The sequence below is a fragment of the Drosophila pseudoobscura genome, chromosome 3 (assembly GCF_009870125.1).
Source record: "Drosophila pseudoobscura strain MV-25-SWS-2005 chromosome 3, UCI_Dpse_MV25, whole genome shotgun sequence".
Classification (NCBI taxonomy): domain Eukaryota; kingdom Metazoa; phylum Arthropoda; class Insecta; order Diptera; family Drosophilidae; genus Drosophila; species Drosophila pseudoobscura.
The window spans coordinates 12,350,066-12,363,803 of NC_046680.1; the positions used below are offsets into that span (position 1 = coordinate 12,350,066).

Here is a 13,738-nt window from a genome sequence, read left to right on the forward strand (position 1 = left end):
GGTCTGTTCGCTGTCGTTTTGGACTTCGGCTGAGTCAGTGAATGAGCCGCCTCGGACTCCGCCTCCGCCTGCAGTGTGTTACTGTGTGGGCAGGCTTGGAATTGTAAGAGTACGTATCCACGCGGTTGCACTTAATTCTCATTTTTCGCTTGCCAAAGATCGCGGCCCAGAGCCGCATTCGACTGCAGGCTTAACCCAAATACTGGCCACTAACTAGCCAACTGGCCGTCGTAGTCGGGCTGCAAAGAAATGCTGGATGGAAAATAAATCACGCAGCGGAAAAAGTTCTCACACTCGACATGGCATCTGGCATAACCATCGCTGGCCGTGGGCTATTTGATTTTCACATTGAATGTGCCGCAAAACAATTTTCTTGTTTATCCATTTATTCCCCAAGCGGACTGGGAGTAGCGCAATGCACAAATATGGACACTGGAAAACGGGTTACAATGATTAGCACGCCGCACACACGTCTACTGCGTCTGCTACGTCTGCTTCGTCGGCGGCATCAGTAGCAGGAACAGCCACTGAGGCAGCAGCATAAGATCTACGGGGTAACGGAGAGCGCTAACTTAATTAATTTGTGCTATTGTCCAGGGTTTCCGTCTTGAGGGGCGCCATCGAGGGCGGTATGTTCAGTGTCTGCAGTGATTAGGAAGCAAACAAATTGGTTGAATAAATGTATTACATTCTTAATTATTTACTGACCTTGCCCGGACAAGCAGCCTCGTACTGATGCTTCAGGCTCTCCATCTCGTAGATGCAGGTGGACAGGGCCGTGCGCAGCTCACAAAGCAACACCATGTCGGAACGCAGCTCGTTAAAGGATGTGCATATATCCTCAGTGGGTGGTGGCGCGGGATCTGTAAAGAACAGTCCAATTAGCGAGTGTAAGACAGTCCCAGTTACTCAACTTACCAACTTTGAACTCCTGTATGGCCTGTTCGAGAGCCTTAACTTTACGCTGGCCAATGTTGGCAGGCAACTTCATCTTCTGCGAACGCAAGGAGACCCCGGACCCACGCAGATCGGCAAACTTGATGCCGCTGCTGCCTATTTCGATTGCATTCACCACCGAGTCCACCTTTGAGGGCCGCGGCTGGTGGTGCACCTTCTTTTTGTGCAGTTTCTTTTCGTATTTGCGAGTGCTGGGCGTGCTCGAGGCATGCTCATTCTGCTGATCCGCCTGCGAGATGAGTTTCTGTAGATCTTGTGTTTTGCGCTCACGCTCCTTCTTTCGAGCCTCGATCTTCTTCATCTCATTGATGAGAATCTGCTCCTCCTCCACCTGCAGGATGGTGCGCTTAAACAGTTTCTCGAGCTGCTCTTTGCGGCGCCGTTCGTGCTCCGGATCATATGAATATACTCTCTTCTCGATGGTTTGATTCTTCGCCTTGGCTAGTAGCGCAACGACCTCGTAATACCGCTCCTTGAGATCCTCCACAGTTTTGTCCCCGTGCTGCTGGCGGTTCCAGCGATCCGCCATCACAATAAAGCGTAGATCAAAGCTATGGCAGGACTTAGTGAATAAAACAATGCGATTGTTTTGGTCAATTCCAATCATTTACCGTCTTGCTAAGTCAAACAGGTGATCCGTCTGCACCTTACTCCAGTTGGTTATGTTGTTCCTTAAATGCGCGTTGTACTCCGTCATAGTGTAGGAGGGGATCTCCAGCTGTACATTGAACATGGCAAAGGGATACTCTCCCGAATCATCGCTGACCCTTTTCCAGTGGTGAAAGGCAGCTGCATCGGTGCGCGCCGGGTTGGCAAATGGCGCCCACTCCCACTTGCGCACCTTCTTCATCCCCAGACGTGCCTTCGTCTGTTTGTAGCCGCCTCCAATGCCCAGGGCCGTGTCTGTGGGCAGCAATGGCGGGGCATCTTTCTTGTCTGTATAGAGCAGGGCGAACACCTCGCGGTGCATGCCCTCGGGACGCCGGGAGGCATGTTTGGTGCTGGTAAATATAGTTATTGTTAAAAATATTCACCTGAACTTTAACAAAATTACAACTTACCGTTCGAAGTTGCGCTTCTTTGTTGCAAGGAAGGAATCCTTTGTCACTTCGGGCGTATTGGCACGCTCCATGTCCAGAATATCACGTACGTCGGCCGACATGTTTCCTCTTTATTTGTTACTTTAATTTACTTTAATTAGAGAGCTCCAGTCTGCAAAGAACAATATTTTCAGCCGCAAATTAAAGAAGTCGCCATCTGTAAACAACAAAATATACCGTCAATATACCAACGAATTCAAGTTATATTTTACGAACTTAGCCCACTTCAGCCCCCTCTATTTAAATACTCCAGGTAAATGGCTGAAAATATTAACGATTGTAAATTCTTCTTGTTGATTCATGCCATCTTTCATTGAACTTAAAAATAACAACGCTTACTTTCACGTGAACTGCGCTAAAATGATTATTTTTTTTATTATTTTCGGTGGAAAAATGAAATACCCCTTGGCCTATAAGGGGTTAATTGTTCTCCATCGAGGATTGGAAACCATATTCCTCGATTTTGATCTTCCGTGCCCACATAGTTTTATCTGATTAGTGAATCAATTTTCTACTTGACTGGCCTATTCTAAATCCTTGCTTTTATTGGATTTCTATATAACGTTGAAAATTAAATTTAATAGATTGATGAAATTGACAAAGTATACCATTATATACCGATATACCGCAAATATACGGTTCAATTTTGACCTAAAAACTACCGAAAAGTATTAAAAATGGCCACCGTAAATATACCGACGGTAAAACGAACTTAGCCCGCTGAAGCCCCCTTTATTTAAACTGGAACGTGCTCAAAATCGAGGCAAGGCAGAAGCTATGTTGTTTTTCTGCCCGTCGTGCGGCAATATATTGATCATTGAGGAAGATACAGATAGCCACCGCTTCACATGTAACACCTGCCCATACATATCAAAGATCACGCGTAAGATATCAACGAAAACCTTTCCCCGCCTCAAGGTAAGTCCATCAATTGGATGATGCAATGGATTCCTTCGAGTGTCTATAATTCTTGGTTGTCTGTCCACACAGGAGGTGGATCACGTTCTGGGAGGGAAGGCGGCGTGGGAAAACGTCGATTCGACGGACGCCGATTGTCCCTCGTGTAGCCACAAGCGAGCCTATTTTATGCAAATTCAAACCCGGTCGGCTGATGAGCCCATGACCACATTCTACAAGTGCTGCAACCACCAGTGCGGACACAATTGGCGAGACTAATGCGTAACCTACAAACATTGCTTGTCACTCGTCTCCTTGGGCAACAAGCCTACCCCAGATTCAGCACAATGCAGCACCAAACAGTCGAAAAGACGAAGACTCCGGTTTGTCAAGTGGAGGATAGAGCCGCTCTGAAGGTGGCACGTCAATGCCTGTTGGGCGGTCAGGTGATAGCACTGCCCACAGACACCGTCTATGGGCTGGCATGCGATGCCAACAACGAGCATGCCATCCAACGCATGTACGAGATTAAGGGTAGAGACGAACACAAGCCAGTGGCCATCTGCGTAAACAACATTGAGGCACTGCGACGCTACGGTCAGGCCGCCCACCTCAGCGACGAGCTGCTAACTCGTTTGCTGCCGGGCCCCCTGACCATTGTGATTGAGCGAACGCCCGAGTTGAGCAATCGTTTCCTGAATCCCACCACCTCCAAAATAGGCATCCGCATTCCGGACTTCCAGTTCATACGCGCTCTGTGCTCCGTGTGGCATGAACAGCCACTTGCCCTGACCAGTGCCAATCGGTCTAGCGCCCCCAGCAGCCTCCAGGTGACCGAGTTCCGTTCGCTGTGGCCCCAGCTGGGCGCCGTCTTCGATGCTGGTCAGATTGGTCTCACTGAGGAGCGTCGCCTGGCCTCAACTGTGATTGACTTGGCCACGCCAGGATACTATGAGATCGTGCGTGCCGGAGTGGCCCTCAAACAGACCCTGCGCTTGGTGGAAGAATATGGGATCAAGCCTCGCAAGGATATTGCACAGATACTATAGAAATATCGGTTCTCCGATGTGTCTGCCCAATCAAGATAATTTTTCTTCAATAAAACTATAACTTTATTTGGTTTCATTTTTAATTTTGAACATTCTTCTCTTGCTTGGGAGGGACCACAACATCGGATTATAAAATATATATGTACATATGTATCTTTGGATGCACATAACTGGAACTATCGTGGAAATGACTCTTAACTGGTCAGTCTTCTAGCCTCGGGCTAATTGTAGTGGCTAGTCTTGGCCACTTGAATGGGCGCACGTCGTCTGGGCAGCTCGTTCTCCAGCAGCCGCCAACGCTCTGGAGGCCACACGATTGCCACCGCCTTCGCCGTCATCAGACCCAGGGCCACCGGCCCGAATGTGTTGCTGTCCAGGGAGTGGCCCGTGTGGTCACCCTCCACCCAACAATGGCCCTGTGGGACGCTTACTATTGGGTCACGGTAGCCTATCGTGGAAACCACATCGCCTTGCAGGCCCACCACACGTTTGATAATCTTCTGGCCGGGGTCCTTCGGCGATACCAACGATATTATGTCCCCTCTCTCTACATCGCTGTTGTGATTCCCCCAACGCAACAGGAACACATAATCCCTCACATCTGCCACTGGATTGAGTGCGGGTTGCATGCTGGTACCTGAATGGAACGTGGGGGATTCCGTCTTAATTAAGAAACAATTCCCGTGGCCGGCTACTTACCATCCACTCTGGCTACATAGCCCACGCAATCAAAGAAGGTAATCCCCAGTGGCAGGCCGTAGAGTAGAGATTTAGCAAAGAAACGAAATGCCATGTGTCAGGTACGGGCAGCTGTTGCAGGTCCGTGAAGTTACAAGTACTCTGTTGGACACCTGACACCGGGTTGGGGCTGGGGATCCCCAGACTTTCGATTCCACTTAGTTAGAATGGACCAAAAACACTATAGAATGAATACATAACCAGCATTGGGCTGAGTTTTGTTGCCCAGAGTTTTGGCATTCACAGCGAACGGCCAGCACGGGCTATTGTTTAGTCAAAACAGGGTGTCCGAATGCGTCGTATTCAATATTTATTATAGGTAGTAAAGTGAAGTTTCCAGCTATTGTACTATTGTTACAGTAGATGTGGCTAAGTTGTATTCAAATTTGTATTGAAACAGGATTGGGAATGAGTCCTTTGATTGGTTTCAGCAGCCCTCTAGCTCCCTCGGAATGGGAATATCGTTTTGTTGGGCAAAGTGGAGAAGGGCCTTGTATTTGTTCTTCCAGTTTCCGACCTCGATGCGTATCAACTCATTGTCCTCGTGCCTTTGCTCCAGCTCTGTCCATTCAGATGTTTTCTTCGTCTCCAGCTCGTCCTTTTGTTCGATTCTCTTGATTCGGCAACTGGCAGCATAGCCGCGGTTCTTCAACGTGCGCCTTCGTTGCTTCATCCGCACGATTTCTTCGCGGTTGAGGCCACGCATCTTCAGGGTCCGATTGAGGTCTCTCACAGAAATGGTCACCAGTTCGTCATCCGTAATATCGGAAATGGGACATGGAGAAAGTGGTGGCTGTAAAAGCCCATATACAATATGGTTTCCTTCATTTTTTCAAAACATTTCAAAACAACATACCAATGAGGACTTTCTCTCACGCTTGGATTCCATTTTTAATAGCAATAAAGTGCTTTTTAAAACAGTTTTTCTTCTCCCGATGGAGTTTTTGCGTTGTTATTGTGTCTTCTTCTTTGATGACCATTCGCACGGAAACGCCAGTGTCGGAGCATCGATATCAATTACAACACCGATATAAATTTTATAATCAATAGCAGCATCGATATCAATCTTATAATCGATAACCACCAGCTAATCGCGATTTATCGAAGCACTGCCATCTCAATTGGATTTGTGGGGCAGATTTTCCCGCGCCCTTTGGCGTCGTTGTGACCCATTACTCCGCCCTGCCTCGGCCCCCAGAAGGAGAAGGGGCTCTTGCCAGGAGCACATTGGCCGCATCTCGACCGAGTACAAGGTCAACAACAGGGGCTGCTCCCACCAGGGCCTGGCCCAGTCCGGCAGACGGGGCATGACCAGTGCCTGCCCCACCCACTACCACTGGCCAAGGACGTGCTTCGGCCGACTGCTGCCGAACACGACAGACTGCCCGAATGTGCCGATGCCAGTGCCCCGCAAGAATATCCGCGCCGTGGACTATGATCCGAATGGGGAATGGTGAAATGAATAGGGACTGCGTACGCGCCTCCTGGCACTGCCCGGACAAGTCGGATGAAATGGGATGTCCCACATTCCGGGTGGATCACTTCAGCTGCAAGTCCGGCGAGTGCTTCTGATCTACGATGGTAACTATTATGTTTAAACCCTGTTTTAGTTAAAATTCAATAAAAGCAAGGACTAAAAACTAACCAATTTTGTAGAAAATTTATTCATCAATGGCCTAAAATTATGTGGGCAATACTAAGGGTTTTAGTTTGCCAGAATTATTCAACGGAATCTCTAAATTGAGCAATATGAGCGACTATCCTTTTTTGTTTTGACCTATTTCGCTAAAACCTTTTTTTGTTTGACCTATTTCGCTAAAACCTTTTCTAGGCAAAATGCAATAAATGCAAGTATTAAGAATAAGCCGGTCAAGTAGAAAATATATTCATTAATTGGATAAAACTATGTGGGCATGGCTAAATGTTCTTTATAGCTAATAATATTCGACCGAACATCAAAATTTAGGATATGGTTTCCAATCCTTGACGGAGAACGATTAACCCATTGTATACCAAGAGGGTATTTTAATAAACCACCGAAAACAGGGAAAATGTATATTTTTAACGAAGTTCGGGTGAAAGATATCGTGGTTTTCCTTGAAGTAAAGAGGGAAGATCTACAAGGATAATTTACAAACAGTATTATATTCGGCTGTTTACCTCAAGTTAAAAAGAGGGGGCTTAAGTGGGCTAAGTACTCTTAAGCAGAGGAAAACAAGCGCACAATTTGTATTTCACAAAAAACTCCGCGTAATTGCAATCAAATGCACAGTGTTATTTCATCAAAATAATATGTATTCAGAGTTAATTTATCACAATGTTCCAACTCCGCCGGCAACGAACATACCGCTGGCGGTTGCAGCACCAGACGGCGGCTTCCTGTATGCCGGCGTACGCAGCATAAACTACATATCAGCACAGCCGGCAGATGCTGCAGAGAAGTCGCAAGTTAAAATCATGTCCACGCGCTTCAACATCATTGCACTCGATGTCAGTCCCATGTGGGGTAAGGGGAGACAGCCATTTGCCATAGTTGGCGACGATCTGAGTGTGCAAGTGTGGGACTGCATGGTGGGCGGGGCTGTCAGCGGCCACAAGGCGCATCAACATCAGCACGAGGCCCGCAATTTCAGAGGAAGCCGTCCCTTTGAAACTGCCGTTCTAATGAGCTACATGAGCAACGGCAATATACTTTCGATAGATGCCAGTGATTTGGTCATCTACTGTGTGGCCTCCAACACCTTTTGCCGTCGTCCCACATTCATTCCGTCGCGCAATCACCACCCCGAAGTCCTGCGCTGCTCTCCCTACAACGACAACGTATTTGCTTTGGGCACGACGTTGGGAGCTGTGTTAGTTTGCGATTTGCTCAAGATGAGTATCGTTTATAAATTCAATGGCCATAAGAACTGTATCAATGGATTGGCATGGCGGCAGGTATCTCTCCCCTTCGAAGAGGAAAAGTTGAATCTCGATACGTTGTCCTCGCGAGCTGAGCAGTGGCGCAGTCGCAAAGAAGATGAGGTAGCCGAAGCCTCTTCCAAACCAAAACCCAAACCCCCTCCGCTGGTCAAGTCCAAGCCAGCCGAATCCGATGATCCGTTTGACATTTACAACTTTGATCATCTGGAATGCGAGTTCGGCGCGCCAGTAGACGCCCACCGCAAGTCATCCGACGATTGCGGTGACGACTTTGTTGGCCTGGAGAAGCCCGCAGGGGCCGCTGCCCTCGATTTTGTGGAGGCCTGTGAGAGCATTAAAGCGGATATAATGGCTAATCGCTCGGAGGCGGTTGGCGGTGTGGAGGTCACTTTAGACGACTGCCAGCCCACAAAACCAACTGGTCCCCTCAGCGATGCCAGCAACATAAGCAACAATGACAGCGCAACAAGCAACTATCAGAATGCCGCCCTGCCCAGCGATTCCACCGAAGGCAGTCTGGAGGTTATCCAATACAGCTCCTCCAGCGACGATGCCGTGATCGTCGATGGCGATGCAGCCAAGCCGAAACGAGAGGTGCTGCATCACATCTATCACCGGGCCGAAGTGCACGCTCCCGAGACATCTCAAATTCAAATGAATCCCGAGCCTGATTTAAAAACCGCATTGGTTGAGGAGAGCAGTACCGAGTCGATTATTTCGAGTTCCATAAACTCGTCCATTCGCCCAGACATTCTCCTGGTCTCCGTTGATGCCGAAGAGGTGGTGATGATCTGGAATACAAACACGGGCGCACATGCCGGCAAGAACTACAGCAGTGGCAAGTCAACAGGTGAGCTCCATATGAAAAACACAGCCCTAGACCATCTTCATCCCTAGATATCTTTACAGATCAGTATTGCAGTGTCATGTGGCTAAATGACCGCACCATTGTCTCCCTGGGTCGGCATCAGTTGTCCTTCTGGTCACTGGTGTACGATCGAAAAATGCTTCGCTACAAGATCAACAAGGACAAGGAGCACAAGTGTGGCACAAAGGACATACTATCTTTTGCCACTAAATGCAGCAAACAGCAGCTATGGGTGTGCAGAAACAATCGCACGACCGGACTGATGGATCCCCTCACTGGCCACATAATCACCAACTACAGCTCATTGGTCTTTGGAGTGCGGGCCATGGTCGAGTGTCCGGATGATATGAACAAGTAACCCATCAAGCTTACTTATCAATTTTCTTTATATGAAACTAATTTACCGCTACTTCGCTCTCCAGAATCGCTCTGGGATGTTCGGACCGTCGCGTGGCCTTCTTTGATCTGTCTAAACTGGCCACGAACGGCACGGCCATCACTACTAGCCATATTGGTAGCAACGTCTACTCCCTGGCTTGGAGTCCCGACTGCTTGCAACTCGCCTGCGGCACCTACGAGGGATCTGTGAGTTTTTACTTTGACTTTAATCGAGAGTACATAAATTAATCAACGTTACAAAATAGGTGGCGATTCTCGACGTGGAGACCATGAAAGTGAAAAGAACCATTCAAGGGCCCCAAAAGAAAGAAGTCTACAGTTTGGTGTGGCAGGAAAACTACATCTACTTTGTTGTGAATCGCAAGCTTTGCTTCGTTGATTTAAGCCGGCCCAAAACAGGTGAGTTAGAAGCTCTTCTCAGCATCGCTTCTCATTTGTGCTGTCGTGTGTTGTAGGTCTGGTTCTGGGCATTGCGCTGGCCATAGCTGATGTTTGTCTGGGCATCGTGAGTCTGTCGCTTGCGAATCTCTGCCATGTGTATGGTCTCGCGGTGGTAGTCCCACACATTCCATGTCACATTTATCCAGTTCGGGGCCGACAAGTCATTGGTGACCACCATTTCGGTTTGACCCGCGAAATCTTTTTGCTTCGGAGGCTCCACAATCAAGTCCTGCAACTCATGGGATATGAGAGCTTCGTCCAGCTTAAAGAGCAACGCCAAGTTGGCACTATTAAAGATCACTTTCCTGAAGGCCGGTATAAACTGCTCGAAGCAGAGCTCCGTGAACCTGCCGTACATGTGGTCCCTCAAACCAAATGTTATGTCCACATTTATGCAGAGCTTTCGCGACACTTTTGCTGGCAACAAAAGCCCGTTGGTTATGGTCAAGGTCAGGGCACAAAAATCCTTGATATCCGCCTGGGCCAAGTTGCAAAAGTTCCCGTCCGTGTGGTAGTCGGTCATGACGGCTATGCGATCAAGAAATTTTATTTTCTGCGGCACCTTGATGCGTTTGTGCAACGCCTGGAGCTCGGCAATTGTAGCCTCTGCCGCATCCTTGATCTGATCGGGCACCAGTATTTCCAGTTGCTCCCGCAACTTGTTTAGCTCGACAACGTGATTGAGGAAGTTATTCAGATTGCTCCAAACCTGCGAGATGTACACAAAGTGCGGCTAATGGATGGACAGAGGAGTGTTAGAAGGACCGACGACGACCCCGACTCTATCTGCTTGCCACTTACGAATATCAGCTCCGAGTCGATGGCCGTGCGCATGGCCAGAGTGTCGTTTATCTTTGCCACCACACACTCGTAGCGCTTTCGCTCCACCTCAATGAGATAGACGGTGCTCTCATAGCTGCGATGCAATGCGTCCAGGCAACGTTGCTGCATGGTGTAGATGATGGTGAACTGATTGAGTCGCTGCAAGTGCTCAAGAGGCACTCGATAGGTCATCGTTGTGTCCTTGGGATCCAGGTAAATCATCTCATCGATGGCCGCTTGGCATAGCGACTGCATCTTGGCCGCTCCATCCAGAGCCAGCTGGAAGGCAGAGCTCGTGTTCTTCTGAGCCATTTCCAGGTCGCCAACGACTGAGATGGGAAAAGCAAAAACCGAATTTACGTTGCAGATTCCTGGAGTTCATGATCTGCACTCACTATATCTCACATTTTCCCGGTCCCCATCCGGTCCATCGTTGTTGTAGATGACTATACCGCCCACAGTGGCCGCCAGACGCTGCAGGTACTCTAGTCGATGGTATTTCTTCTTCAGCACATAATTCTGCAGATCGCTACGCCCGATCACGCTGTTCAGGGCCTGAGCTGTCAACTTAAGCAACACGTGGTTCTTGGGACAGCCCAGGTTGTAGCAGGTCACAATGAAGACCTGCATCTTGGCAAAGAGCTGATCCAGCTGCGCCTTGCTGCAGGTCTCCGGGTACTGCAGAATGTCGTCGATGAGCAGCTTCAGTTCGTTGAAGAACCTCTCCTCGTATTGCTCCTTTACGTACTGCAGATCGATGCCGCGACCCTTCTTCATCACCCACGACATCTTCATGTTGGCCATTGTGCAATCCACTGGACTCACATAGCTCTCGACAATGCCATCCACGAAACCGTTGATGGCACAGGTGTGCTTGTTCAGGTCGCTCTTGAGCAGGCCCCGTCGCAAGTCGCGGGCAAGCAGATGCACCACGAAAATGATGAACTCCTCCTCCACATCCAGATCGAACTGTTCGAAGCGCTTCATGATCCGCCGCCCAATCTCCACCAGAGCCCTGTGTCGCGGCATTATGATACTGAACAATAAATTTGATTTTTGCCTTTGTTAAGGAAGAAAACTAGGAAATTAAGGAAATGTAGGGCTGCTTGTTATTTGTTTGTGCCGTTGCTCCTAGAAACGTCAGCCTACTGTGTTACTCAATACAGTTGGGGGCAAAGGTCATGTCTATACGACTATTTCCGTATATCTATTAAAATCTTTAATCATTTAAATCTGGTACTTAGAATTCTAGAAGGGCCACGCACATTAATCTTCCGAAATGATATTCACACAAACTTTCCTATACATTTCTTTGACAGAAGTTACTGTTCTCAACCTAATGGAACGCCCGTGCTTCCTGAGCATTCGTGGATCCTTCCTCTTTTTGGGCTCCGAGGACGGCGTACTGCAGTTGCACGAACATAAGCCCGACCAGATTTCCAGATGGGGCCCAGTTCTGCGCCAGTCAGCACTGCTGTCTCGGTACATTACGGACATTACCTGGAATCCGTTGGAGAGCAATGTCTTTGCTGTTGTGGGCCACGACAAGTATGTCATAATATTGGAATTTCTGGAGGCAGATCGCAACTGGAGGACGCTCCATACATTCACGGCCAGCGACCCGAAGGGATCGATCACCTCGCTAAAGTGGAGCAATTATCAGAAGAACCTGTTGCTCACTTTCCACATCGAGGGAAAGGTGTGCATGTGGGACACTCATGATCCGAACAAGCCGCCTCTGACCATAACCTACCACTGCCCCATGTGGTGCGGCATGTTCTTGCCCTCCGATGAGAACATCGTGATGTGCTCTGGCAAGTCGATTTCCCTGGAACTTATCAATATTAAAGACGCATTGGCTGGAGACGAGAGAAACATTTGCTCCAAAGTTGATGGACTGCTCAATGTCAAGTGGGCCACCAAATCCCTGGTGCAGCCGTATGCACCTCCCACCAGAGCAGAGGTTAAAAAAATTCAGCGCAAAGATCGACGTATGAGGAGGGTCCATGGAGAGCCACGTGAAGTTCGGGAGGTGATCCCAGATCGCGAGGCGACAAATGACCCCAATGACCGAAAAGTACAGGAGATGTTCGACGCTATGACCCTCGACCAGAAACCAGAGCCTAGCCAGAGCACAAACGAGTGCCGCAAGTGCAAGGAAAATGAGTCTGCTAGCCAGGCTCCAGAGAGTGTCCCTACCGTAAGTCAAAGTTCGTCTAGATGCCATGACAGTAACTTTATCTTGTTTGCAACCATAGATTACCCGCACCTGCCTCTACCTCGCCCAAAAGGATCTCAACAAGAATGCCCTCGGAAAGCTGGCGATTGTGCTGACCGAAGATGCGGAAAAGATTGACAAATCCGTGCTCCTGTCTAAGCTGTTTGGCACCAAGGCGATGGCCAAGGAGCTAATTGAAATGGAGTGTAAGTAAAATTCAAACTCAAGCAGAACATTAATGACAAGAAAACTATTTCAGTGACCAATTTAAAGCACTCCAATTCGAAGGATATTGCTCCGCTTTGCCTGACTATATCCACATTTAAGCTGCGCAAGGAGTTAGAGGAGCACATTGCCAACAAGACACTTACGGAAGGTCACCTGGCTGTGGCCCCCTCCGTGTCCTATGTGTAAGTCCTTGGCCACGTCCTGTGTGTCACTCGCTAAAACGCCATATTTCTTGTTTAGGTTTTGGCGAGACTGTTGCGAAGCCTATGCCAAGCAGATGGAGGGGAAGGGCTACATCATGCATGCGGCCACGTATCGCTTTAGCTTGGGCCAGCATAGGGAGGCCATCGATCTGCTCCTGGCCAACGAGTATTTTAAGGAGGCCTTGGTCCATGCCCGCATCAGCTTGCCGGCCACGGACCCCAAGATAAAAACCATCATCAATCAGTGGCTGGAGAGGCTGGAGAAGACGGGAAACTTTGGAGCGGCTGCTCTGATGTGAGTGCAACCGAAGTGTAGATAGTAGGTAGTTAAAGCTAATGCCATTCCCTTCACAGATGCGTGCTGGACAACGAGATGATGCGTGGGTACATGTATCTGCGCAAGTTCCACAATTGCACGCCCGAGATAGCCGATCTAATGGCCCAAATCAAGCGCCTTGGCCAGCTGGGCGAAGTGTTAGATGGCTGCGCTCCCGGTGAACCACCAGCCCTGAATGGAGAAGCTAGCGACCATGTTGCCTAATTGATATTAAGTTATTTTCAAACATAGAAAAGGCTGTACACTTTTATGCATTTCATAGTTTATCCCAAGGCAGAGACAAGAGCTGCGCCGTAACTGAAATATTTGATTTAATCAACATGAAATGCACTATACAATAGATAGAGAAAACATGAAAATTGATTTTTGAATAAATGAAAATGAGAAACATTAATTAGAACCAGCTGCTGATGCCAGCTCCAGCTCAAGCTGCCATTCACTCGAGTCATTTCTTATCAGCCGTAAGACCTGCGGCCCAGACAAAGGTATGACCGTTAGGCCTCATTTTTGTCTGGTCTGGGCTGCTTTGTTTTTGGCTGAAATCAAATTATGCAAATGC

General features: G+C 48.5%; 7 protein-coding genes and 1 long non-coding RNA gene across 8 annotated transcripts; 4 read left to right on the plus strand and 4 right to left on the minus strand.

Moving 5' to 3' along the window:
- The first annotated feature begins 16 nt into the window (after positions 1 to 16).
- Positions 17 to 539, plus strand: LOC117183759 (uncharacterized). The gene is made up of 2 exons (XR_004468920.1): positions 17 to 103; positions 159 to 539. It is a non-coding gene; the product is annotated as an uncharacterized lncRNA (long non-coding RNA).
- On the minus strand, positions 369 to 2,228 carry DMAP1 (DNA methyltransferase 1 associated protein 1). The gene is made up of 5 exons (XM_001360953.4): positions 2,019 to 2,228; positions 1,569 to 1,958; positions 919 to 1,508; positions 709 to 863; positions 369 to 642 (listed from the first exon to the last, which is right to left on the minus strand). Exons 1-5 carry the CDS (start codon positions 2,117 to 2,119, stop codon positions 577 to 579), a joined length of 1,302 nt encoding a protein of 433 aa, XP_001360990.2. The 5' UTR covers positions 2,120 to 2,228; the 3' UTR covers positions 369 to 576.
- A 553-nt stretch (positions 2,229 to 2,781) lies between these two features.
- Polr3K (RNA polymerase III subunit K) lies at positions 2,782 to 3,248 on the plus strand. Its single transcript, XM_015184457.2, has 2 exons — positions 2,782 to 2,975; positions 3,048 to 3,248. Exons 1-2 carry the CDS (start codon positions 2,835 to 2,837, stop codon positions 3,231 to 3,233), a joined length of 327 nt encoding a protein of 108 aa, XP_015039943.1. The 5' UTR covers positions 2,782 to 2,834; the 3' UTR covers positions 3,234 to 3,248.
- Positions 3,209 to 4,079, plus strand: Tcs1 (Threonyl-carbamoyl synthesis 1). The gene has a single exon (XM_015184458.2). It carries the CDS (start codon positions 3,233 to 3,235, stop codon positions 4,001 to 4,003), a length of 771 nt encoding a protein of 256 aa, XP_015039944.1. The 5' UTR covers positions 3,209 to 3,232; the 3' UTR covers positions 4,004 to 4,079.
- LOC4804426 (mitochondrial inner membrane protease subunit 2) lies at positions 4,049 to 4,955 on the minus strand. Its single transcript, XM_001360955.4, has 2 exons — positions 4,703 to 4,955; positions 4,049 to 4,640 (listed from the first exon to the last, which is right to left on the minus strand). Exons 1-2 carry the CDS (start codon positions 4,794 to 4,796, stop codon positions 4,225 to 4,227), a joined length of 510 nt encoding a protein of 169 aa, XP_001360992.2. The 5' UTR covers positions 4,797 to 4,955; the 3' UTR covers positions 4,049 to 4,224.
- A 79-nt stretch (positions 4,956 to 5,034) lies between these two features.
- Positions 5,035 to 5,754, minus strand: maf-S (MAF bZIP transcription factor K). The gene is made up of 2 exons (XM_001360956.4): positions 5,598 to 5,754; positions 5,035 to 5,534 (listed from the first exon to the last, which is right to left on the minus strand). Exons 1-2 carry the CDS (start codon positions 5,628 to 5,630, stop codon positions 5,169 to 5,171), a joined length of 399 nt encoding a protein of 132 aa, XP_001360993.1. The 5' UTR covers positions 5,631 to 5,754; the 3' UTR covers positions 5,035 to 5,168.
- Positions 5,755 to 6,914: 1,160 nt separating this feature from the next.
- Positions 6,915 to 13,573, plus strand: rig (rigor mortis). Its single transcript, XM_002138493.3, has 9 exons — positions 6,915 to 8,513; positions 8,573 to 8,885; positions 8,954 to 9,116; positions 9,176 to 9,329; positions 11,513 to 12,393; positions 12,452 to 12,617; positions 12,671 to 12,821; positions 12,880 to 13,137; positions 13,197 to 13,573. Exons 1-9 carry the CDS (start codon positions 7,034 to 7,036, stop codon positions 13,381 to 13,383), a joined length of 3,753 nt encoding a protein of 1,250 aa, XP_002138529.2. The 5' UTR covers positions 6,915 to 7,033; the 3' UTR covers positions 13,384 to 13,573.
- LOC4804429 (cilia- and flagella-associated protein 206) lies at positions 9,116 to 11,337 on the minus strand. Its single transcript, XM_001360957.4, has 3 exons — positions 10,589 to 11,337; positions 10,173 to 10,522; positions 9,116 to 10,104 (listed from the first exon to the last, which is right to left on the minus strand). The coding sequence occupies exons 1-3, from the start codon at positions 11,220 to 11,222 to the stop codon at positions 9,361 to 9,363; spliced, it is 1,728 nt and encodes a 575-aa protein (XP_001360994.2). The 5' UTR covers positions 11,223 to 11,337; the 3' UTR covers positions 9,116 to 9,360.
- Positions 13,574 to 13,738: the final 165 nt, after the last annotated feature.

What these genes read in the sequence shown, in the direction of transcription:
- DMAP1 (XM_001360953.4), bottom strand. Translation starts at nt 2,119, where the DNA reads ATGTCGGCCGACGTACGTGATATTCTGGACATGGAGCGTGCCAATACG. An exon ending in CTGTTTGACTTAGCAAGACG is followed by an intron (nt 1,509 to 1,568) that starts GTAAATGATTGG and finishes GTCCTGCCATAG; the next exon opens with CTTTGATCTACGCTTTATTG. An exon ending in AGGCTGCTTGTCCGGGCAAG is followed by an intron (nt 643 to 708) that starts GTCAGTAAATAA and finishes TAATCACTGCAG; the next exon opens with ACACTGAACATACCGCCCTC.
- Polr3K (XM_015184457.2), top strand. Translation starts at nt 2,835, where the DNA reads ATGTTGTTTTTCTGCCCGTCGTGCGGCAATATATTGATCATTGAGGAA. An exon ending in AAACCTTTCCCCGCCTCAAG is followed by an intron (nt 2,976 to 3,047) that starts GTAAGTCCATCA and finishes CTGTCCACACAG; the next exon opens with GAGGTGGATCACGTTCTGGG.
- Tcs1 (XM_015184458.2), top strand. Translation starts at nt 3,233, where the DNA reads ATGCGTAACCTACAAACATTGCTTGTCACTCGTCTCCTTGGGCAACAA.
- LOC4804426 (XM_001360955.4), bottom strand. Translation starts at nt 4,796, where the DNA reads ATGGCATTTCGTTTCTTTGCTAAATCTCTACTCTACGGCCTGCCACTG. An exon ending in CTATGTAGCCAGAGTGGATG is followed by an intron (nt 4,641 to 4,702) that starts GTAAGTAGCCGG and finishes CGTTCCATTCAG; the next exon opens with GTACCAGCATGCAACCCGCA.
- maf-S (XM_001360956.4), bottom strand. Translation starts at nt 5,630, where the DNA reads ATGGAATCCAAGCGTGAGAGAAAGTCCTCATTG. An exon ending in GTGAGAGAAAGTCCTCATTG is followed by an intron (nt 5,535 to 5,597) that starts GTATGTTGTTTT and finishes GGGCTTTTACAG; the next exon opens with CCACCACTTTCTCCATGTCC.
- rig (XM_002138493.3), top strand. Translation starts at nt 7,034, where the DNA reads ATGTATTCAGAGTTAATTTATCACAATGTTCCAACTCCGCCGGCAACG. An exon ending in CAGCAGTGGCAAGTCAACAG is followed by an intron (nt 8,514 to 8,572) that starts GTGAGCTCCATA and finishes ATATCTTTACAG; the next exon opens with ATCAGTATTGCAGTGTCATG. An exon ending in TTTAAGCCGGCCCAAAACAG is followed by an intron (nt 9,330 to 11,512) that starts GTGAGTTAGAAG and finishes TTTCTTTGACAG; the next exon opens with AAGTTACTGTTCTCAACCTA.
- LOC4804429 (XM_001360957.4), bottom strand. Translation starts at nt 11,222, where the DNA reads ATGCCGCGACACAGGGCTCTGGTGGAGATTGGGCGGCGGATCATGAAG. An exon ending in CCGGGAAAATGTGAGATATA is followed by an intron (nt 10,523 to 10,588) that starts GTGAGTGCAGAT and finishes TTCCCATCTCAG; the next exon opens with TCGTTGGCGACCTGGAAATG. An exon ending in TCGACTCGGAGCTGATATTC is followed by an intron (nt 10,105 to 10,172) that starts GTAAGTGGCAAG and finishes TCCATCCATTAG; the next exon opens with CCGCACTTTGTGTACATCTC.